Raw genomic sequence first — 23,755 nt, forward strand, 5'->3', positions numbered from 1 at the left:
GGGCAGCCCCAGGATTTCTTCTGTCTTGAGGAGCAGCTCTGCGAGGGAGGGAGAAAACCACTGGAGCTCTGGGGAGTACTCCTGCACACCAGTAAGCCAGTCTGCACAGTACCACTAATGTGGTGCCCCACATCAGCTCCTCTAACAGGAAGGAAACTCTCCAAACTCTGTTTTAGCAAAAAGTGGAAACATCAGGCCCCCAGTTGAAAAAAAAAAAAAAAAAAAAAAAAAAAAAAAAAANTTCAAGATCATGCGCATGAAAGCATCTGCCCAAGAAAGGAAAGTATGGATTGGGCTGATATGCTGGGGGTTGACTACAGGAGGTCCTCCACGTGTCTGCCTTGTTCTCTTGCCCACTGCACCGCACCTTTCCAGGGCAATAGGTGCCCAGGCACAGTGGAGGTATCCTGAGGAAGGGCCAGGGGAGCCTGCCAGCTCCAAACCCAACAAACTCACRGCACCAAGAGTTAGAAAACCACCATCTCATACAGGCACAGGATGGTCTGTGCATTCAGTCTGGGGTGGCCTCTCTGCCAGCCTTTGCCATGAAGCAGCTCCTGGTGAAACATTTTGCTGGATAGCATCTCCCTTTGAATGCACAGCGAGAACAAGAGAAAAAGGCAAAGTACTGAGGGGCACTACAGTGCCCAGCCTCCTCATCCTTTGGCTTTTATCCCCTTCCCTGACACCCCATCCCTGCCCCATTACCAACCCCTCCTCTTTAGTCAGAATCCACACACTCACCTGCTCGCTGGCCTGGGATATCCACGTGTCCAGGAGCAACTCCACCCTGCTCTGGTGAAATCTCTTGGTTGTCTTCACAGCTATGAAAATGTCCCCAAGTGTCAGGTTTCCCTCAGTCCTGTGTCCCTCCGGAGGATGGAGTCTGAGGTCCTTCTGCCCCCTGCCACCAGCTCCGTCCGGGCTGCCTTTGCTCTGTGGCCCTGGTTTCCCCAACATACCCTCCCCGATCCCTGAGTACCGAGCTGTTTCCTGAGCCTCACGGTGCCGCATGGAGAGCAGAGCCACGCTGGCCAGGAAAACTGCGGCTCCAGAGACACCGCGGATGAGCCGCCGGCCCATGGCTCCCAAACAGACCCCGCCGTGGCCAGTATCCTATCGAACGAGGACAAACTCTGCCTGTACCTCCACGTGAAGCTGTCGGCTCTTCTGGAACCCTCCGAAGGCACAGGATTAGTCAAGAGCAAGGTCTGAACAGGATGTGGTCAAGGAACGGGGTGGGCAAAGACCAGGAAGCCWAAGAGTCAGCAGAGCTGAAGGATCCCAGTGAAGCAGGGAGGATTTCCACATGTTACGGAGGGCTCAGTGACCCAGCGAGGCAGGGACACACGACGGGGAAATACACCGAGGCGATGGCACGTGGCTGGCACAGCCTGCCAGGAGGAAAGCGAGCATCCCTSCTCCCCACGGAGCGGCCGAGCGTCCCAGGCTGGGTGTTGAGGGGGCGGCAAAGCAGATCAGAGGCACGAGTGGGAAGTGTGGACCGAAGGCATCAGTTCCCCAGAAGGCACCAGCCCACAGATGCGAGCCGGGGGCTCGGCAGCGGGCGAGCGGCGGGACCAGCGCTGCGGGGACAGGGACAGGGACAGGGACAGGGACAGTCTGCGGCGGGACTGCCTCCCCACCTGCTCCGTCCCGCTGCTCCTGCTCCCTGCCAGCCCCGGTCCCGCCTCCGGGCACGGGGCGGGGCGCCAGCCCGGGGGAGGAAGAGGGTGGAGGGGGGAAGGATGGAGAAGGGCGGAGGTGTACGTCTGACGGTGGGTTTGCCGGACCAGGGCATCCGCGGCCTGCGACACTTCCGAGGTGGCAAACGGCAGGTCTGGGGGGACAGACCTGTTTCTTGACTGTTTTCCCCGCTCCTCTGTGACAGTCCAGTCCGATCTCTGCAGCCCTGCTCATCCCCAGGGTGCTCTCGAGGGAGGAGGGGACACGGTGACACTGCTGTGAGCTCCGGTGAAGTTAAGGTGTGGGGTCCTATATTGCCCTTAGGAGGAACGATTTTTCTCCAGGAATTCCTCAGCCCCAAAATTTTCCTGTGGACACAGGCCTGAACTGCTGCCTCTGGTTTTTAGTCCCAGCCTGACTCCCTGAAGCAAGATGTGTGCTCCCTGTTGTCCCTCCTGCCGCCACACTCCAGGGTCTCAAGCTGGGGTGTGACCCCCACTTCTGATACCCATCTCTRTAAAATATGACTGCTCCTGAAGATCCCTTTTCCACTCCCTCCAGCCCCGCAACCCCCTCCTTCTGCCCCATCTCACACCCCCACCAGGATGCCCAAGGACATTCTGGTGCCCACGTGGCTGCAGAACCAGTGACACTCACAGGAACAGGTACATCAGCAACCAAAAGCATGAGGAAGGCCTGCTGCCACCCTTTCAGTTGTAGAATCAGAGAATGACTCAGGCTGGAAGGGATCTTAAAGATCCCTTTGCCCAGTTYCAAGCCCTGTGCTGTGGGCAGGGACACCTTCCACTCGACCAGGTTGCTCAGAGCCCCATCCAGCCTGACCTCAAACACTTCCAGGGGTGGGGTGCAGTGCCACACTGAGTTTATATCCCACCCAGGTCCTTGCCCCCTGCAGCAGGGCTGAGCTCAGCAGCTTGTCTCTTGTGGCTCTTGTGCTGTCCAAGATGAAGATTCCTTTTCCCCTTGCCTGGGCAAGGAAGCGGGGATGTCCTCTCTCTTTGGAAAACCTCAGAGACSTGCAGGCACAACAGCAAAGTGCCACCTCCACGTCCTTCCCAACCTATCTCACTTCCCCACCAATCTCCCCGTGCCACTTTCACTCCCAGCCCTCTGGTTGCCAACAAGGGATAGGGATATCAGAGACCCTCAAAAGGTATGAGAGCCCCTTCCAAGACAAAGACCATGATGGAAGGGAAATTTTGCAGTCAGCACCACAGATGGCTGCATGCTTTTGGTGGTTCTGTTAGGTATGGGGTAAGTGACCATGCAGTCCCCCACTTCACACCCCTTTACAGAGTATCCAGAAGGATACAGAGAGACAACCAGTCCAGGAGGGGGATGATATCCCTACACCCACCGCAGCTTCCCTGTGCAGCAAGCGTGGGGACAGCAGGATGGCAGTGCTCTACATAAGCTGCCAAAATCAGAGCGCCTCCTCAGGGAGCTACAAGCTGTGGGCTTCCAATCTCAGCACACCAAAAAAAATAAAAATAAAAAGTAATAAGCTGGGGCCCAGGAGAAATGGTGGGGGTGTGGAATAGTTCCCTGTGGAAAAGGGCACCTCCACACCATGCAAATGTCAGATCATGGGACCTTAGAAAGAGGGGCAGGGCAGCAATCGGAAACCCTCTGTTCCACACTCCCGCCGTGTGTCCAGCCATAGACACCTTCCAGGCACACAGGGAGGACCTGCCTGCAGGGCTAAAACCGTGTGCTTAGTTTCTCCAAGTCTCAGACACACTTTCACTCCACCCCTGTCCCTGGCTACAACTTTTTTTCTTTTTTAAGGAAGACATCACCGAATCACTTCTCTTCCCTCCTCCCCTGTATTTCTCCAAGTCTCCTGCCTTCCCCTGAAGCAAGAACGTCTCCAGAGCATCTTCCATGTCCCTTTGGAGGGTCCCTGCCAGTTTTATTTTTAGATCCCTTTGAATACTGATGTTTTCTTACTCTGATTTGGGGCACGGGGGGAGTCATTCACCTTCAGGCTTTACATTACTGCAGGGATGTGAACCTGGTGTGACTGATCCACTGCCTCTCTGCTTAGTACTGGGATTGCTCACATGGCTGGCCACTGCTCCTGAACCAGAAATTAACCTCCCCRAGTGCTCCTGCCACATGCCAGCAGCCTCAGGCACCTGTAAAGGAAGCCTCTATGGCTTCAAGGCATCCTGCACCTCCCAGCTCTGGCTTAGGAGATCATTGGGGAGGTACAGGTGGGACACGGGCACAGGATCCTTAGTGACGGCCCCAACAGACATTACAAATACTATTCAAAGCTAGCTCATACAGAGCATGGTGCCAGGAAACTTTGCTGGGGCAGGAGACCACTGTGGGCAGGGCTGGTGACTTCCCAGGGTGACACATGTGCCACCTTGACAATCCCTTCCCTAGAGAGAGAAATCTTGCTCTGGGTGACTCTTTACAGGGGTTTGCACAAGGCTGTTACAGCTGGTAATTGGTGCCCAGGGGTTGTAATTGTATTTGACTGTTACCTAACCCGTGACTCATTCCTCCAAGCGGGCAGCCATCCCCCCAGGAGGTAAAAAGAAGTGGGCCAAGGTGTGCAGGGCAGACAGGGTCATTTATGTTTGCCTTGAAGCCCTCTGCCCCACTTCTCACCCGTGTCCAGAACAAATTAAGGCTGGATTTTGAAAGCCTTGGGGGAGAGGAGCTGGATAAAGAGAGAGCCTGGAAGAAGCCTGGGAGCAGGGGAGGCAGCGCTGCCACTGCTTGGCCAGCTGGGCAGTGCCAACCTGCCTCCAGCAACCTTCCTTTGCCTCCCTTTCCTTCTGGCTGAGAGCACTGATGGCCCAGGGCAGTGCTGGGGATGGGATTCTTTGGTGGGGGGCAGCAAGTGCTAAGCTGGGAGCACAGCCTGACTCCCCAGAGTGGAGGGGCTGCTGTAAACCACCTTCAGCCTAGGCCACGGGGCTGGGACTGGTTCCCAGTGCCAGCAGAAACACCAGGAAGTTTCAAGCCCTGAGTCACAGTGCCTCACACCCAGTGTTTTCCCTGAATACTCAAGCACTACTTTTTTCCCCCCCGCAAAGATGCAAATTCCAATCTCCAAATCTATGATAGGGTGAATGGGAGCTTGTTTTGGGATTTGTCTTCTCATCAGCTCAACAAGAATCCCACTTTGTTTGCCTGCAGGGCAAGCACCCTCCCAGGGGACTGGCTGTGCCGGGATGCTCAGGCTGCATCCCCTGGAGTGGATATCACTTGGGAGTTTTCATCTGGAGCCCTGTGCATGCCAGAGCTCCCTTCCCTGAGAGAAGAGTTGCATGGCTCCAGGGCAGAGCGAGGACTTTGCTCTACATTTTAGTGACTGCAAGTTAAAATCTTCATTTTCTTTCCTCCCCCCCGCTTCAATCTTGTCCTCATAAAAGACACAGGCAACTGGTTTAGAGCCTGAAATAACACCTCACAGGGGACTCGTGAAAATCAGCAAGTTTATCTTTGCTCAGAGCTTCCCAAGTGCATGGCACCAGCAGTGCCAAATCAGAGGGGCAAGGAGGACACAGAGAGGACCTGCCTCTGGTGCTGGTTGCCCATCTTCTCCCACTGACCCCAGAATCAGTGGACTCTGCCTGACCTTGTGCCCTAAAAAGCCTCCCAGAGCCACAGACTTCATTTTCCCCTGGCATGCCTCAAGAAAGAACACCTACCATGACGACCACCACTTTGTACAGTATCCCAGCACCCCCTTTCCATGGCAGCTCTGGTAACGGTGGCTGTGTAACAGCATTCAGGACTATGCAGCCTAGGTGAGCACTGCTGTGGCTACCCAAAGCCTCCATTCTCCATCTGTTAAGAGTCTGAACCCCTGTTGGCCCCATGTCAAGAATCCCCCTTTGCAGGGGCACTGTCCCCCTTTCTCCTAGCACCATGGCTGGGCTCAGTCTCCTCGCTGTCCCCAGGAGGGTGAGATAGCTGGCTTGTCACTTCACACTAACCAGGGCACGGAGGGATGCAAAGCTCTAGGGATCCCTGCCAGACACAATTCAAAACTCAAGYGAGTCTTTCCCTGACTTTCCTAAAGCACCCTGACCAACACCAGTGCTGGGGAGAGGCAAAGGACTGAAAATCAGGGACCAAGTAGAAAAGGGAGGGAACACTTAACCTGTCCTCTCCCCACACTTCTTGCTGCCCTACAACAGCAAAGGCAGTGCTCTCTCCTTCCCCTGGAGGGCTGGACAGTTGAATCTAGAGGAGAAAAATAACCCGTCGTGCATCACGCGTGCCTTTCCAATAACACACAAGCCCATAGCCTGCCGCCTGTTCCCATTATGAATGGTATTTAATTCTCCTTTACAGGCAGTTTGCCAATAAAAGGCTCCATTAATAATTTACAAGCAATAAAGAGTACAGCTCCTATAAAACGAGGGTTTGTTGCAACCTTAGTGTCACTCTGGCCGCAGCAGGTCACAGGCACACGAGCCACGCTCCCTGTGCCTTGGGGCTGGAGGCGAGGTAGATGGGAAGAGGGGACCYGGAGCACACGGTGCCACCAGGCAGGGGAGATGGTGGTGATGGGAGAAGAGCTTCAAATGTGTGTGAGAAATGCTCCTACGCAGCCTGATCCCACACAGTTCCCCTACGTTCCCTATCTGTCAGTCTGACCACGTGCAAGGGCAGCCCAAGGTGACAGGGAACAGCCCACAAGGGTGGTTTCAACCCCCATGGCAGAAGATATCTTCCCAGTGAAATGCAGAAAGCTCAGACAGAGGAGGCACTATGTGTTACTTCCTGGCTCTTGGTGGCCCTCAAGGGGATGAGAAAGGCTACCCTGGGRGGCCTCTGCTGCCAGCATCCCCTCAGGGAGGAAGAACATGCTACCTGGAGGGACCTGGGAAGGCAGGGACCTCTGAGAGCAGCTCTCGGGGACAGTAGGTGACAGTAGCCGCTCTGCTACCCCCAGTTCAGTCATCGCCCTCCTCGACCCACAGTGGGYGGGTTTGCTCCTGGAAGATGCATCCACGAACCACCTTGGGCAGCTCCTCAGCGTGGCTCCAGGCGTGGGGCTCCACACGGGCCCAGGAGCACGGCAGGGTGTGGAGAGCCTGCTCCACAGCACGACATGTCTTCAGCACCTCCAAGTCCCGCTGGCCTGCCTTCCCCAGCAAGCTCCTGGGCAAACACAGGGACAAATGTTACCCTTGGCATAAAGAGGTGGCGTGGCAAACCCCCCCAGGATTGCTCTCTCACGCACAGAAAGCCAATTATTCCCCTCACAGCGGCCAACCCCAGCACACACATCCAGTGCTCTTGCCTGATCCTTGCTCTCTCTCTGAGCAGAGACGAGGGCTTCTCTCTCCTCCCATGACACCCTTCATCCATGCCACGCCGTCCTTCCTCACCTGAGTCCTCTAACGTTCTTCTCAGTGACTTCAACATGGATAAYGATGGGGTATATTTCACTTTTAATTAGATCCCTCACAGCCTCAACTCCCAGCTCTAGCAGGCAGTGTTTATTCTGGAAAGGAAATTGAATAGATTTACTGATTTAAATGGAGAAAAAATAACCCTGGTCCCTGACAGTTACATTAAATCAAATCCCATACTGTGCAATATCATTGCTTTTCCAATACTAATTCCATTAAAAGTGAGATTTATGGACAGTGCCAATAGAGAAGGGGAGAATTAAAAAGCAYGGTCACCCACTCCAACACTGCCAATCCAGTCCAAGAGCCCACTGAACCCCTCTCTCAGCCAAAGCCCATCTTCACATCCCCTTTGTCATCGCTGTCACCACAGTCCCATATTTCTGCCCTGAGCAGAGTTGTTGCCACCTTGGTGAACATGAGGAATGTGAGAGCAGGGAGGTCMCTTCTGAGTATGGCATGTCCCACTGCCTCCCCCACAAATCCTCATTTGCCATTTATTTTATCTGAGCTCATCAGAGACTCAGAGAAATGTCAATATCTGCTGCTCCACAACTCCACAGCACCTCGACCTAGAAAACTCTCTGAATAACACAGCCCCCAAGCAAGCAGCTCCTTCTCTATTACCACCCCATTCAGCTGCCCTCTCCCCTCCTTCCATCCAAATGAAATGCTCCCTTCTGGCTCTTTCTCCCCACACCAAACACCTCAGCACCTTCTCCATCACTTCCCGAATCATGCAGATTCTCCTGCTCTCCCTCTGGTCCTGGGGGGCAGCTCTAGACACAGGGTGCTCCTGAGCGTGGGTTGYGCTGGGATCCCCTCCTGCCAGCTTCTCTGCAAGCCAAGAGGAGATAGGAAAATGGAAATGTCAGCTCCTTCTCCCTCTTGCACTGACTTCCTTCCTCAGATCCTGCCTTGCATGGCAAGAGCAGCACCTTGTGTTGTACCACAGCAGCCTAAGCTGGCTCACAAACAGTAACCAGCCACTTCCCCACTGTCCCAACCTCTGCCTAACAGTGTGTGGCAGAAAAATAACCACTTTATCTTGCCAGAGAGGTTTTCTGCAGGGTTTGAGAGTGACACAGGTTTATAGATGCCTCCTGTAAGTGAGCACCATGGCTGGGGAAGCAAGCAGAGTGGGTGCCTCCTGAGAGAGTGGGAGGAAAATGTTGATGAGTTGAATCTCCTTTTGCTGGTGGCACGGTGCTGCTCTAAGGCATCTCCCCACACTGCCACAGAAACTTGAGCAGGGATCATAAAAAGGTTTTTAGCAGCTGCTTGTCCCTAAGATAGAAATAAAGTAATATTTTTAGCAGAAGGCATGTTTGGAACTGGGTCCAGAGCATGCTCCAGTTTTCCCAGGGCCCAGGCTGGCTGGGCATCCTCTGCTTCCTCTGTCTGGTGGCACAGGTACTTCCCAGCTAGACCTGGTGCCTGCAAAGCCACGTTTCCTTTGCAGGCAGCAGGCTTCTGTGGAAGACCAAAAGAAAATACAGGCAGCAAAAACAGCTTGGGGCTCATGGATGTTTTCATTCCCTCTCAGCAGGCAAAACTGGCAGGGGACAATGGAGTTTCTGCCCTCARTGTAAATTCCCAGTCGCAGTAAAAGCTTGGAAGCAGGTCCCCGTGCAATGTGAGGGGGACCCTGCAGAGGGCTCAGCAGGACAGGATATATGGCCAAGTCACTCAGCTGACAAGCCCAGCAGCCAAAATGTTCAGAGCCATCCTTCAGCAAACCAGAGATTTTTCACTACCTCCATYATTACCCCRCAAACAAATAAACCAACTCATTTTWCAGTCCTGCAGATGGCAAAGGGAGAACTCTGAACACTGGGAAAGGAGAGCACTGGAGAAGTAAGGAGTAAAGAGAGAGTTGTCCTCTGACTGAACATTCCCTCTGAGAGAAATGCCCTTTTTCCCAGCAGCCTCTTCAGCCATGTGTCAGCCTCATGCTGCTGGCAGAAGGAAGGGGATAACTGCACTAAGGCTGGATCTTCCCATTCCTGGGCAGGAAGAGCTGGCATGAAGTCAGCCTGCAAATCCCACATCAAACAAGGGTTTCACCTCTGGGAAGAGCCACCCAGAGCAGCAAGACAATGTTACACCATCACCCACCCAAGGGAAGAGAGAAGATCCCCCTGCCTCAGGTGATCAGAAGGGAGGGCTGGCTTCCCTATGGGCCAAAGGGATAGGACACAGCTAAAAATAGCAGGGAATATCTTGCAGACACTCAGCCCAAAAAGTGACCTGTCAACAGGTATTACTAGGAAGACTAAGATATTCTGAAGAGAGACCTCACGTGCTTTCCCAGACTCTTATGAGACCATAGCTCAAACTGCCAAGAAAAGAACAACTCTTCACTGAACTGGACTGAGCAGCCACTCATTGCTGCTTACCTGCTGGGCACACCTGGAAGTCCAGGCGAGAGGTGGGCAAGTCCAGCAGGTTCCTGATGAGCCGCGGTGCAATGCAGCTCGGGGACAGCACCACTGGACGGGGTGTCTTGACCAGCACAGGGCGCACCAGGCTGTATGGTTTCAGGCTCGTGTCTGGGCCTGGAAGACAGCAATGAAGAAGAGAAAGCCAAAGGTGAGAACACAGGAGACCAGATGGGCCAACAGACCTCCCATCCTTCTGTACCAGCTCCTCATCCTGAATCATGGAGGCACCTACCAACCATCTCATGTCCCAGGAGAGACCCTGCCCTGGTTACAACCCTAACTCATGGACAGATACCCTGGATGTAGACCCCTTGCCCATTTTCTGGGACTCTCTTGAGTTACACAGCTGTTTATTCTTCACTAAAGTTGGATGACATGGGTACAATTGGCTCTCCAAGGGTGACAGGGCAGGCACAGGGCCAACAGCTCACCTGAGCAGGGGTCTAACCACAGCTGCTGAGGGGGCTGTTCCGGGCTCCTCTGTGGTTTGGGTTTCACCAAGCGCAGCTGGCCCAAGGCCCATTTCTTTAGCTGAGGAGAAAGTGAAGGCAATTAGGCTGAGAGCACTGACCTTTTCACACATGTGCAGACTTGGCTTGCTCTGGCAAAAAGGATGGMGCACCCTTGCAAAATGCAAGGGATTGAGTCTGCATTAGGTTTAGTCTAGGAAGCAGGGATGTGGTAGAAAAGCAGCCACAGAGCAGTAATACTGCCTGGCCTAAAAGCTGTGCTGCTAAACCATCTCCAATCTCTGTACGAGTTGGTTTTACCAACAGAGTGGGGCAGGTTGCATCTGAGATGGATGGTGAGGTGGCCATGGACACACACACACAYAGCTCTCATTGCCACTTTTTTGGCTTACATTGTTTCTGTGGCCYCTCTGCTGCCCAGGCATCTGGTGCTTCTCCTGGATCTTCAAAAGCTGATGAGCCCTGAAAAGACACAGAGCTCRCACTCAAGCAACTTCAGAGGCTCCAGGGACCATAGCCTGCTGTGATCCTCTTCACCAGTCCCACAGAAGCATAGGCACGTCAAAGCCCTCACTCACACTCCCAGTCCCCCCAGGGCTCCCAAACACTACCACACTGATTCCCGTACAAGAATTAGACATCCCACACCATTAAGAGGCCAGTCTGCACCCCCAGGACTGATAGGGGACGATCAGCACAGACCAGTGGGGCAGGTACCCCCTGCTTACCTGCTGTAGTTGGGCACGGTGCCCTTGTCCAGGTCCCGCGCGGTCAAGGGATCGACACGAGAGCAGTACCACTCCAGCCGGCCCTTGTGCATGGTGTCCGTGACRTGCAGGATCTCCTGGCACTTCACGCACAGCGCGTAAGGGTCTGACGGCTCCAGCAGGGATAGGTTGGTGCGCACGTAGAAGGAGTCTCCGGAAAATTTCTTCCCTTCCTCCAGGGCTGCCCGCAGAGGCTGGTATCCTGGAGCGTGAAACACAGGTCACCGCTGGTGGGGACATGGCAGATGGCAGTCACCAATGAGAAAGCCGAGTCCCCAGCACAGTTGTGATGCTATGGATAGGGTGGGGTGCAGAGGAGGCAAACAGACAGAAGGTCTGTACCTCCATCCCGTAACTCAGAGGATGTCACACCAGACAGGGAAAGCTACCGGAGCTATGGCCAACCCCTGTGTCACACATGGTGGCCTAGGACCAAACAGGAGAGGAGAGAGAATAACTGATTTATCTCCAGGTCTGGGTGGAGGGTCTAGAAAGGGAGGTAAAGAGTTCAGGCTCAAAGAAGACCCAGCTGCCAGCTCCTTACCTTCTAGGTCTAGCTGGAAGATGAGACTAGAGGGCTCATCCCAGTGCAGCAGACTCAGGTAGGCAACCTCCCGTGTGCAGTTCTCCAGGGAAAGCACCTCTTCCTTCAGTGATGGCACCCTCAGCTAGCAAGGACCCAATGCCATTAGACCTAAGGGCTGGAAGAGCATGCATCCCCCAGGCTTCCTCACCCACCAGGGTTACACAAAAAGTGTTAAAGAGTGAGGGCAGGTCTGGGAAAAACTCTGAGGACAAAACATCCTCAGTCTGCCCCTGGCTCCCTCCTCTGCCTCTGAAATACCTGCTGCCAGCTATCACTCAGTCTGGATGGTGAGCTGTCATGAAAGGAAATGTGTGTGTSCGTGAACGTGTGTGGGAGCAGGAGTACTGGTTTGTTTTCAAACGGGATATTAATTCAAGCAGCACAGCTGTATTTCAAGTGGTGTCATTCTTGGTAAAACAAATGCCTGCCCCTCCCTCCAGGAGCCTTCTTCAGAGCAATTATTCTCTACAGCTCACAAGGGTCACAAAGGCCTGAGAAAACTTTGCTCCAGAACTGACTGCTTTGCAATGGACATGTGCAGGATGCAAACTGCTCTGAAAAACCACAAGGTGACAGGGACTCAACCGGAGGGTGTCAACTTGAGGGACACAAAGCCCTACTGGCATCTTAATCGTGTGACTCCTTTTTGTTTCCCCCTTCTCACAGCTCAAGGAAGTGTTTCAGAAGGTCTTGGCATTTTTATATGCACAGGTACACTTGAGTGCCATGAGACCTGGGTGGGTGTTTGAGAGGGAGAGACAGAGAGCAGTCCTGGAAAATTAGAGAAATGGAGGTGGACTTCAAGCTGGGCAGTGGTCAGCTTGCACTGGGATCACTCCACATTCCTTGCATCATCTCAGGTGCCCTGCAAACCCACAAAGTGAGCCCATTCCCAGACTCACCTCAATGAGCCGGCATCCTTCCCTGAGTCCTGCTTTTTCAACCCGTGAGCCTGGTTTGACCCACTGGACATAAATTCCTGTCCTGTTCCCTCCAAGGATGGAGATGTCTGCTCCGAGCCTCTTCTCCTGGGGTGAGGGGATGCTGGGATGGCCCACACTAGTGAGCTGTACCACCAGTGACCTGGCAAGGAGAAATGCCAAGTCTGGCACTTGAGGTTTACTGCCCTTCCTAAGAACCAGTCCCCCATGCCTTGTGTCCAGCTACAGGGTGTTTTCTGCACCACAGAGCTCGTGTCTTACAGCATGCCCATCACCAGGGCATGCAGACAGAGCTTACAAAGCCCCACAACCCCCCTCTATCCCACCAGCCCCATCACCAAAGCCAAGCTGGGCTCCCACAATCCTTCCATACCCACACAGATGTGTGTTCAGCCCACAGCCTCATCCCTGCCATAAATTTTTTGCAGTGTCCTATTTGTTAAGTCCAGCTAGGAAGCAAGAACTATAGGATCTTCACTTCTCTCCTCTCCCACTAGAGAGAAAGAGCCTGCAAGGGGAGGGGTAGAAAGGAAGGGTCTCTCAAGTGTGGTCCCTGGCACCACAAAATGTCCCCTCAGGCACTGCCACGGCGTGCCCAGCTCAGAGAACAGCAGTCACCTCCTGGTGACCTCCTTGCATCTGGAAAGAGTGGACAAGCAGATCTCCGACTTCACCCTGGTGTAGGTGCTGCTGGAAGAAGAGAAGGTCCCCAGCAAGGTGCTGGCAAAACCGCTGCCTGGGAAAGAGCAAAAGGGAGAGAGAGAGCACTTCATTTCCATTAACACCACAGGGAGCTCATGTTCTGGGGGTGGCAAGGGTCTGTCATCCTCTCTTGACCATTTTCTAGCATCTGACTGGGAAACCAAGGCTGCAGGGAGGCTCTGGATGGCGACCCTTCAAGAAAAGGGTTTTCCACTTTTCCTGAGAACAAGCAAATCTTYGTTCCCTTCATCAGCATTTTGGTCAGAGGGCAGCAGCAGCCAAGGCCACTTGGATGTGCCCAGAAATCAACCAGCAGCACCCACCACAGAACCTGTCAGCACCAGGAGCTTCACTCCAGGAGATTTACAACCCATCACACAGGTGGTAGCAGATGAAAGGAGTATCCAGTAACACCCCGGGGCAAAGGTATTTCCCTCTATTTCCCTCTTCTACTACCTGCTCCTCTCCAACAGCTCTCCACGAGTCAAACAGAGCTGCCTGCTGTGCAGAGGACAAGCCAGCTTTTCCAGCTGCTGTGCCTGACAAGGCACAGGGGGATATGCAGGTCCACAGCACTGCACTACAGGTGCAGARCCCTCACAAGTGAGCTGCACAAGCCAGAGCTGGGGAGAGGGTCAATTGTCCAACTCCTCTACCCACAGCCACCACTTCTTTTTAGCTAAACCCATTGAGAAAATCCTTGTACCTGATGCATCTTCAATGCTGCTAAAGGAGCCACAGGACAAGCTACAAAGGAGACACAAAGTGGATCTGTAAGGCAGGAGCTTTTCCAAAGCCTGTTTGCATCCCGTTCTCAGTCTCACCTCCACAGACTTCCCCACCAACCCCAAGCACCCCTGGAGCCAGCACACAGCTCCCAGCCAGCCTTCCCACTCAGTTCCCACTCAGTTCCCACTCCAGGTTCTCTCCTAACCCTGCCAGGCAGCTGTCCCTGGACTGCACAAACCCCACAAAGGAGACAAGCAGCCCCCAGCAATCACCTTTTGTAGGGCATGCACCTCTCCTCCCGCTGCCGACGGAGGATGGAGCCGATGCAGGGAGGAAAAGGGAAGGTGGAAAGGCGGTTGATATCCTTCTCACTGTCGGGAGTCACGTCCTTGGGCAGAATGAGACACTTAGCTTGCTAACATCAACACCCAGCATCACTTCTCTCCTCCTTTCAGGCCAGGGGAGTAAACAGCTCCTCGGGTACCACAACCCTCTTTAGGATAATCCATATCCCTCCAAACTCTAAGGAGCAGCTTGCTTTCCCAAGCAGATAGCTCAGACAGAGATCCATGGCACCGCATCCCCATCTTTTTGTAATGTGCAAGCTGTGACAGCAGTAGCAGTTGAAGAGAATATCCAGCCTTGTCCTTATATTTCTGTTTTAGCTACCAAGCACCCAGAGGTGTGAGTAACCTGTGGGACTGCCCAYTTTAGGGTACGCTGGGATGACAGCTCAAGGAGTTAAAGAAAAGAACCTGACTCCCTTAAAAGCAACCCAGTGCTGCTAAAAGATTCAAAAGAGCCTGGATTTCTCCTCCAGTATATGTAGATTAAATATGTGTAGATTAAACAGCATTTTGGGGATGACAGCATTTTACACGAGGCTGTTGATTTCTAAGGTATCATGTGGGATGAARTTTTGCTTGCCCCTCTTTCCTACAGTCTGAGGCAGCATTGGCCAGTTTGATAGAGACTGTGAGAGCAAAGCTTTGCATCCGAGATCTGCTCACACCTTACACATCACCCCATGCCCAGCCTTCCATCGAGTCACAGCCTCACAATGAAGTCACTCCAATGCCTCTATGGCCCTCTGGGCAGTATCTCCACCACAGGCTCAAGCACTCACCATGCTCTGAATGGCTGAATCCCCTGGGAATGGGGTAACAGAAGTCCCCAGAGTATCCATGAGTCCAGTTGTAGGGTTGTCTACGAGGCTCCAGGTGCTACTGAGGTTGGAGCAGAGGGAGTAGGAAGAGCTGCACATCTGGGAGAGAAGTGACTCCATCAYCTCATTTGCATCTCCCAGAAATCAGTCCTGACCCCTTTGCCTTCCCTCTTCCCCTTTCTTTCTAGCCACCCTCACCTTGCTGAGGCTGYGGCCGCCTTGGCACCGCTGCAGCTGTGCCTCCAGTGTGCTTTTCAGCCCTTCTGCCTGGCTCAGCTTGCTTAGGAGCTCATCACGCTCCTCCTCCAGGGCCCGCACACGTTTGCGGTACTGGTCCTTCTCAATCAGGCTCTGGGAGTATTGCAGCTGCACCCCCTCACGGCTCTGGATGGCCTGCAAGGAGCCAGAGCTAGAGTGAGAAAAGGCACAGAACTGTTAACCCACACCTCCTACCCTGGCACAGTTAGACAAGATCCACTGGGGAAGGAGAGGCTATCCAGAGCCCTGCTCTTGCTGGGAGGTGAAAAGCAACTTACCTGGTCCCGCTCTTTCTCGATCTCCTCCAGCTGCAGCAGCACCGTGTTCATACGATGCTTGTAGAGATCACAGTCCTTCTGGAGCGTCCGGTATTTCAGCTGCAGATCTTCCATCTCCTGCAGGTACTGGGAACAGCAAGCAGCAAGCATCAGCTTTCCCAAAAGAGATTGCTTTACAGTTCCCTCCCTGCCCTCTGTTCCAGGCCCTGCTCGGTGTGCAGGGACAGGGGCCGTGATGAATGCTCTACCTTGTCCCTCAGCTCTTCGGCCCACTGCAGCTCGTTCTGCAGGGAGTTGAGTTTCTGACAGAGATCCTGCCGGTCGTCTTGGGCTTCCTTCCAGTCATGCTCCAGGATATCCAGGAGGATCTGCTCAGAGCCTGGCACTGGGCCCTCACCAGGTGTCTAGGAGGTGAGAGGGTACTGCCACTGCACCAGAAGCACCACAGGAGTGACAGCCCAGAGCACTGACTGGCACTACTGCCATCATCATCCTGCACCAATCTGCTGTGCACTCCAAGCACTAAGTCACACTTGTGAGCACAGTCAAGAGTTACAGAGCTGGAAACCAGCACCCATCACCACCCAGACCCAGACATGATGACAGGCACCACGTTGTGCAATATGCTCAGAGGATGGGACAGGTAAGCCCAAAACAATGACTTCCCATCTTTCCAGTGGCTATGTAAACAGCCCTAGGGATGGCCCAGGAAAGGAGGTGACCTGGAACCTGGTACCTGCAACATGCCCTGCAGCTCCTGCAGCGATGCCGTGAGCCGCTGGTTCTCAGCTCTCAGCTCGGACACGGCGTCGGGGTGGCCCCGCTCCTCCGCCTCTCGCTGGGGCAGTGCGGACGCCTGCCTCCGCAGCAGGCTGCACTCCTCCTCCAGGCTGGAGACTTTGCATTTCAGCTGGTCCACCTGAGACCCAGAGAGGGAACAGTCTGACACACACAGCCCTGCACCTCTGCCTTATCAGTAAAGCGGGGCAGAAAACAAGTCTGGAGGTGAGTAAGGCACAGGAGGCAACCACAGGCAACCATGTGAAGGAGCATCCCACTGCTGGGCCAAGGTTAGCAGCACAGCTGCACACAAAAGCTGCTCCCTCAGGGAAAGGAGGGAAAGGCACTTGCATAAGCACATTCAGGATCGTCTCTTGGTGCAACAACTTTCTTGCTGCACTGTGGATGCCCCAGGGCATCCGCCTTGACGGTGRGTGGATGTGGGACCTCTGGTAAGCTGCTAGGGCCAGCAGCTATGAGGATCTCAAGGACTCCTAGAGCAGCAGAGAAACAAATTCACAGCAGAAATATCCACTGGGAGCTACTGAGTGTGGGGAGGCCACCACTGGCCTGGGAGGTATTTGAGGTTCAAGCTCCTGGGGGCTGCAGCATATCACAGGGGCATCATCATTCCCTGGCCTGGTCTCACACCCCTCCACCAGGTCAGGAACTTCTGAGAGAGGTCCTCATAGACCTGTAATAACTGATTAGATTGAGCGAAGAACCAGTTTCACAGTTAAGTAAGGCTTTGAGAGGAAATGGGGCTGCGGAAGCCTATCAAAGCCRCCAAGAAGCACTGCCAAAATTGCCAAGGAGGGATTCAGGAACTGAATTACTTCTGTAAATCTGTCCAAAAGACCTAGAATGACTTTTGAGGACCAGACACTACTGGACTTCAGAGTAAGGAGGGAAAGAAGGCAAGCTGAGACCCACTTCCAGGGGAGTTTCTTCAGCCTACAGTTACCTATAAGTGATTCACCTCCCTGCTCTTCCCAGAGGCCCAGGGGCAGGCCAGAAAAATGGTGGGGGAGGATCCCAGAAAAGAATGAGGTATGAAAGGCTCACAATGCTGTGTGAGTGGTTAACATCCAGACTGGTAGGGGGAATGCCAGGAGGCAGCAGAGCACTTAAAAATATGGTAGGGCTGTCCTTGCCCAGGCAGGAAATGGGCGTGTGTCTGCTGGAGGTGAGAGCTTGGCAGCTGGAGTACAGTGTCACGAACTCCTTCCGCTATGGAGGGCATGAGTCTTACACACRTCATGAGAGACATGAGGAGGCGGTGGGGAGTGGCAGGGGGACCGAGTCAGGGCCAAAAGGCTCCTCAAAGCAGCAARGTGGGCTGGGCAGCTCCAGGCAGCACCCAGCGTGGGCAGCTGCACAGACACCGGCCTCACTAGGGAGGGGAAAAAGCAAACCCTTTAAGGGGAAAAAGTAAATACGAACATGTAGCTTGACAGAGCCAGCTGCCTGCCACCTGCTGTGCTGCCCATGGAGCAGAGCGGGCAGCACAGAGCAGCAAGCACATGCAGGAGCACACAGGGCATCTTGTGGTGCCAGAGGCAAGGCTGAGTGCTGAAAAATGCCAGGGAGGGCTTCAGCCCAACTTCTGGCTCCTCTAGGTGATGCACTAGAAAATCCACTTTGAAAATCCACTAGAAATCCACACTTTGAAAATCCACTGTGGCAGGAGCTGGTAATGTATCCCCAGCTGTCTCTGGGCAGTGAAGAGCSTCCTGCACTGTGCCCATGTCTCTGCAGGACACATTCCCATCAAGAACAGGACAGCGGCCCCAACACACATCCCATGTGCCATCAGCTCCTTCACGCTCACAAGGCACCATTTTGGACATCTGTGTGCCTCCTTCTTGGCCAACAGACCCCCACCACCTCCCGCTGCCCATCCTGGTGCTCCCCAGGATCCTACCAGCARCTGCAGGTCCCTGCTCCGCAGCACAGCCACATTCTTCTCCTCGCAGAGTTGCGCATAGCGCATGGCCATCAAGTAGTTCTCGTCCTTCAGCCTCAGCAGCTCCACGCTGTTGGAGTCCCACTCCTCTCTCAGCCGCTGGCAACGCTCCTGCACCTTCAGGAGCTCCTTCAGCTGCTGCTCCAGCCGGGCCTGCTCTTGCTCCAACATCTGGTTTTTCACCAGGAGCTGGTGCTCCTTCTGCAGGTGCTCTTTCCGTTGAGCCCTCACCTTCTTCACCTCCATCATCAGGAACTGAGTTAGTCCCTCAGGGCCTTCCTCATCTGGGGAGAGACAAAGGAGAACCTGTGCCTGGCTGCTGAGACAGGGGTGACCCCAAGAAATAGATTTGCCCAACGCTCTGTTTTCCAAAAGGTGACAARTCCTCCTGCCGGTTTGCAGCCTGTGTTGTCCCAGGCTTGTACCACCACAGTCTGTCACACTTGTGTATGTGACCCCCTCCCTGCTGTCAGTTCCAGAGCACCAAGCTGTCAGGATTCCTCCCACACTGGCAGCATGAACCCAGTTTTTATGTAGGCATGTGAACTTGCACAAATTTCTGGCCCTTCCCATGCCAACAGCAGCTGAAGGGAGAACAGAGCTCCTGCCCCTACCCAGGATCATAGAGCAGCGCTGGGCTGGCTCCCTCCCCGTGAGCCGTGTGTAGTGCTCTGGGTAGTAAAACTCCAAGGATTCCAGGAAGGCTTCGTAGCCTCGCTTCCCACGGCGCCGAAGKATATCCATCAGGTAACCTGGAAGAACAAATAAAGAGCTAGGATGAATTCCCTGTAAAACAGAGAAAACCAACTTCATGATATGAAGGAAGCATCTCCACCAGTTCTACTTCTATCCACRAAAGTGGGAATGGCTAAAGGAGAGAACGGGATGAGAGCACTGCCCTCCTCTGTGTGCATGTAGGGGGCAGCCCAGGGGAGGATCAGAGAGACAGTCTGGGTGCAGAGCACCTCAGAGAACAATGAACCTGAGGGAGCAGTGCAGTGCAGCATCCACTGTGTCAAAACTGGGTTATCCCCCACAAACCAGGCCCGTCCAAGTGCAAGTTTGTGTCTTCTCCCACCTGTCTGGTTGCTCTTGCAAGGGAATCTGCAGGAGTTCAGYACCTCCTCCTCATCCTGCTCATCGATGACACGGCACTGGCGCAGGTATGGGGTGAGCTTGGCTGGGTTCAGGGAGCGGGTCAGCTGGTGTCGGGCACTCTCGATCTTCTCCCAGATGGTGTCTTCCTCCTCCTCCTGCTCTGGAAGGCTGCTGGCTTGGAGAGGCATATTCTCCACAGCTGGAAGGATAAAAGGGAARGATAAAACAACGAGCGATGGAGGTCCACAGGTAAAAGGTGTGAGCAGGTGTCTTGGCTTGAAAGACAGGTGCTTGCCAATGAAGGCAGGGACCCTCCTTGGAGTGGTGGATATGACCCCCCTTCCCTCCGAATTATTACAGCTTTGAAAATCACGGGCTTTCAGGCAAGAATACTGGTAAAAGGGAATAACAATTTTTACTAATATGTACAACAAGGTGAAACAAGTAACAGCAACGATAGCAACAGCCAACCCAGTCACAAACCCAATGACAGCCTCATACAGAGATACACCCTCCCCTTTGGTGCAGTTACGGTCCCAGTCGGCAGGGGCGCTGTTGGCTCCCGGCCAGGCAGGGCGAGTGTGATGATTCCCCGGTGGCTGCAAGGGACATTGTAGCACAGGTCCTGGCTGGTTCAGAACTCCTGCATGGCCAATGGTGGACACAAACCGGCAGAGGTGGATGGAGAAAAGTTCCTCTGCAAACTCACACCGGAAAACGCCGATCTCAGTGCTCCTCTGGACAGCAAGAAACCCCAGAACGGGCAGATGAGCAAAGAGAAGAGCAGAATCCCACAGCTGCAGACGGGATGCAGCAGAACGCAACCACTGCAGCTGGAATCTCAGGGGTCCCCGGCAAGGCACAGGGGCAGAAGATCACAGTGCAGCAAACAGGAACCAATGAGCGGAGATGCTGGGCTCTGCAGAAAGCAGCAGGCGAGCTCTCCCCCGCTGGCAGCAGGTCGACCATCCTCCCCCGAGCCAAGCAGGGCAGGAAGTGAAACTACCCCCTGCCCCCCCCACACACACACACCCTCCCCGAGCCCAATACTCCCGCGAGAACTTCCCTCTCTCCAAAGAGAGGGATAAAATAAAATTGACAGGCAGGAGGAATGCCCAGGGAGATCCTTCAGGTGGGGCTAGGTTCTGTTGTCTTCACCAATCACCCAGCCATCAAAAGGATGACCTAGCAATCAGTGTATCCCAGCAACAAAATGGGAAAGAGAAATTCCCCAAGAAAAGAAACAAAAGGAGAAACCTTAACCCCCAACAGCAGGCATGGGATAATAGCAATAGAGGTATGATCGTGCAAATGATCCATTAGTCTTGTAAATGGGACTTAGACACATTAGAAAATATTTTACATATAAAGGGGCTCACCAGGATCTGGAGTGTCTACCTACAGCCTTAGATATGCAGAAGGCAAATTGTGCATAAGGGAATTATAAGCATATACAGTAGGAAGTTTAGGGAAGGTATCACCTTCATCTCTCAAACATTCTTAAATTCCCCCAAACCATCACACACCTTCTCTTTTGCCACGCCCTGAGAACAGCAAACTCTCAGGACCAAGAGTTTTCACAGCCTGGTACGTGCTTTCTCACACTTGGACTGGAGAGGATCCAGCAAATGAATCCCTGGCACTGTGCACTAAGAAYTGGTGACCAACAAGTTCTCAAGGGTCATCCCACAGAGAAGCTTGGCCACAGGCAGTGGAATCAGCAGGGGATCACATGAGCATATCTTACATGTATCTTCCACACAGCTGAAAATATGCAGCAACAAGGCAAGCACCCTGCCAACCAAATAAAGTAAGAGAGAGCCCTTCAAGTGAACAGGCCAAAACCTCTTCAAGCCACAGYGAACCTCCTCCATTCAGTCCTAGAAGCTGTGATGGAGCAGATACGGGCAATGTGCTCTCTCCTCAGCTGTGGATCAACTCAAACCGTGTTAGCTATTTTCACATGAGAAATGAATTCTGTTTCACAGGCCAGCACAAATCCTTTTAGCTGTCAAGGCAAAGCACAGCAAAGATCTCCTGACACTTAGAAGACATCTCTCCTCCAAAGTGCTGCTGGTGCTGGCTTCCAGCTTTGGTACCCCAGGCATACAAACAACCCCAGGGGCAGGGCAGAGGTTCACATTTCATGGGGGAAGGAAATGCCCTGGTCTTTTTTCCTTTTCTTTGGAAATTTGGGGATGGGGTTCTGTCAGGGTTTCTACCTTTCTTGCATTACAAATTATCGAGCTATTTCAAGTACAAATCGAGCTATTTCAAGTACAAATCAAGCTATTTCAGACCGACAACCTGCACAAGGAAGATGGCTGAGAGAACTGTTAATCATTCAAATACAAACACAGGAGGCTTGGGGTCTGATGGATGAAAGATAGCAGGGACAGAGAATTGTTGACATCACGAAAGATTTCCAAGTGTCTCATTTCCTCCACCAAAGAGTTTAGGAGCCTAAATACAGATACAGATATGGATTGTTCTAGGTTGAATAAAAACAAACTCTTTCTCATATAAATTGAACTCTTATTTGAGACTCTTGCCACAAAGACACAAGCATGCTGGAGGAGGACGCAGCAGCATGTCACAGAAGTTGTTCTGTTTCAAACTCCACAGCAGATTTACCCCTTTAAGTCCAACTATTTCTCCAAGAAACTCAAGCCGCTTGTGCAAGCAGCGACCAGCTTCTCGGCAGGCAGGCTCGGCAGAGAGGGAAAGGGAGAGGGAGGGAGAGAGAGGGGGAGGTGGGCGGAAGATTCCAGAGCCGGTAGCCCCGCTCCCGCCTGGTGTACCCCCACTTCCCGCGGAGGGAGCGCTTCCCTTTCGCCGGTCTGAAGGCACTCTTGGATAAATGCCGAGCCGGAGGCCGTTCCCGAGGAGGTGGGTGGGAAAGACGGCAAGAAGCGCAGACATCTTCCCTTCCCTCCCACCACCACCACCACTGCCGAGCSAGCGCCAAACTCTGGGCCCGGGGCGATGCCGACGGGCAGCCGCTGCCTCCGCGGCAGGAACAGCCCAGCGGGGCCCCGCCGGCCCCGGGACCCCGTTCCCGGACGGGAATCGCCCCTTACCTGCCATCCCCACTCCGGGCGGCTGCTCCCCGCTCCGCTCCGGGCCGCCGCCTCGCCGCTCCGGCAGGTGTGTCTGAAGAGCTCTCCCCACCCTGCCGCACTTTCCCACCCTCTTTCCCTGCCTCCCTCCCTCTCTCCCTCGTCCAGCCGGCTGGAAGGAAGCCGGCAACCCCTCGGGCTACGTCGAGCCGAGCTCTGCCCACCTGCGGGGGTCGCGGGGCACTCACCGGGGAGCGGGGGCGGATCCCACTCGGCCACTCCCGGTTTCTCAGGGCCTCCGGCTGCTCCTCACCTGGGCCAGCCGGGGAGGAGTTTTTCTCTGCGTGTGTCCTGTCCTTCTAACTCGCTTCGGTCCCCAGCCCCGGGATGGATTTTCTCCCCGGAAGGACGTGGCTCGCCAGCCACTTCTCCTACAAAACGCACCCAGCCTCAGCCCCCGACATCAGCCCCCGACAGACCAGCGGAGGAACGGGGGTGCCCGCCTTGTCCAAGACCCTGCCGGGGCAGAAAGGGGGTCTCCTCAGGCAAGGCACAGTGCCCTTCCCCGAGCTCTGCCAGCAAACAAGATATTCATAAGGAGAAGCTTTCTTTGGCTCCAAGGCTGCAGAAATTGCAGCCAGGCCACCCGAGGTGTAGGACTGSCTCTGGATGGAGGGGGGATCCAAGCAAGGGGGAAAAAATGAGTGCTGGAAAGATGCCTGATCCAGACCAAGAAAAGATCCCACAGATTTTGGCCCCAGTCAGTCCTCAGCTGTGTCTGTGGGTGGAACTGGGTGTGGAGACACCCTGGGGCAGCGTGATAGAGATTTACCCCAGGGCATGCAAGGGCTTGCAACCTGGGCCTGACCCAGCACTGAGTTCCCCAGGCCAGGAGTGGATCCCGGGAAGCTTTCCTCTGGTCCAAGCAGCCATGGAACTCCCAGGAACAGACCTGTGTGTCCACATAGCATCCAAAAGTGTTCACACAGAGTACCCTCCACACCTCCTGTGTACTCACTTGCCCAAAGCTGTACATACCACTGGACAAAGAGGGCTCTCTCTCTCAAAGAGGGAGAGATTGAATTGGACACCATGGTTCAATCCCAGCATCAAGGACCCTTCAAGRCTAAGATGTTTTTCATTTTCTCTAGCAACCCTATTTCACTATCATTTCATCCCTCTCAACTATGTCAGACTTCAATAGCCAGGCTATGCTGTGCAGGTTGTGTAAAGAAATCCCACTGCAATATCAAACTCATAAGAAATGGGAGTTTCCTGATTCTCCCCAGCCTTCTGGTCAGCCCACAGTGTAGCCCAGAAGGCTGCTGTGCATCCCTCCAGGGCTCTGGAATATGAAGGAGCCCTACATTGTTCCTGCTCCTGCCAGCACACCCCCAAGAGGGAGGTGCCCTCAGCAC

The 23,755-nt window shown here is 54.0% G+C and overlaps 2 protein-coding genes across 3 annotated transcripts in view; both read right to left on the reverse strand.

The window, feature by feature from the left end:
* MFNG (MFNG O-fucosylpeptide 3-beta-N-acetylglucosaminyltransferase) overlaps positions 1-1,609 on the reverse strand; it is a 12,652-nt gene extending 11,043 nt beyond the window's left edge. For both annotated transcript variants that reach the window (XM_057387823.1, XM_057387816.1), the window contains exon 1: positions 745-1,609. In XM_057387823.1, the coding sequence (XP_057243806.1) occupies positions 745-1,083 (339 nt within the window). In that variant the 5' untranslated portion in view covers positions 1,084-1,609. The remainder of the gene's footprint in view (positions 1-744) is intronic.
* On the reverse strand, positions 1,604-22,422 carry CARD10 (caspase recruitment domain family member 10). The gene is made up of 21 exons (XM_057387835.1): positions 22,359-22,422; positions 19,259-19,477; positions 18,795-18,932; positions 18,139-18,464; positions 16,171-16,353; positions 15,683-15,838; positions 15,435-15,560; positions 15,097-15,291; positions 14,860-14,997; positions 14,006-14,121; positions 13,711-13,751; positions 12,921-13,038; positions 12,264-12,444; positions 11,320-11,443; positions 10,737-10,977; positions 10,401-10,470; positions 9,970-10,069; positions 9,494-9,652; positions 7,810-7,931; positions 7,071-7,186; positions 1,604-6,840 (listed from the first exon to the last, which is right to left on the reverse strand). Exons 1-21 carry the CDS (start codon positions 22,363-22,365, stop codon positions 6,633-6,635), a joined length of 3,084 nt encoding a protein of 1,027 aa, XP_057243818.1. The 5' UTR covers positions 22,366-22,422; the 3' UTR covers positions 1,604-6,632.
* Between the last annotated feature and the right edge of the window lie 1,333 nt (positions 22,423-23,755).

The sequence above is a fragment of the Malurus melanocephalus genome, unplaced genomic scaffold (genome assembly GCF_030028575.1).
Source record: "Malurus melanocephalus ecotype Western Australia unplaced genomic scaffold, MMel_1.1 scaffold_17, whole genome shotgun sequence".
Classification (NCBI taxonomy): Eukaryota; Metazoa; Chordata; class Aves; order Passeriformes; family Maluridae; genus Malurus; species Malurus melanocephalus.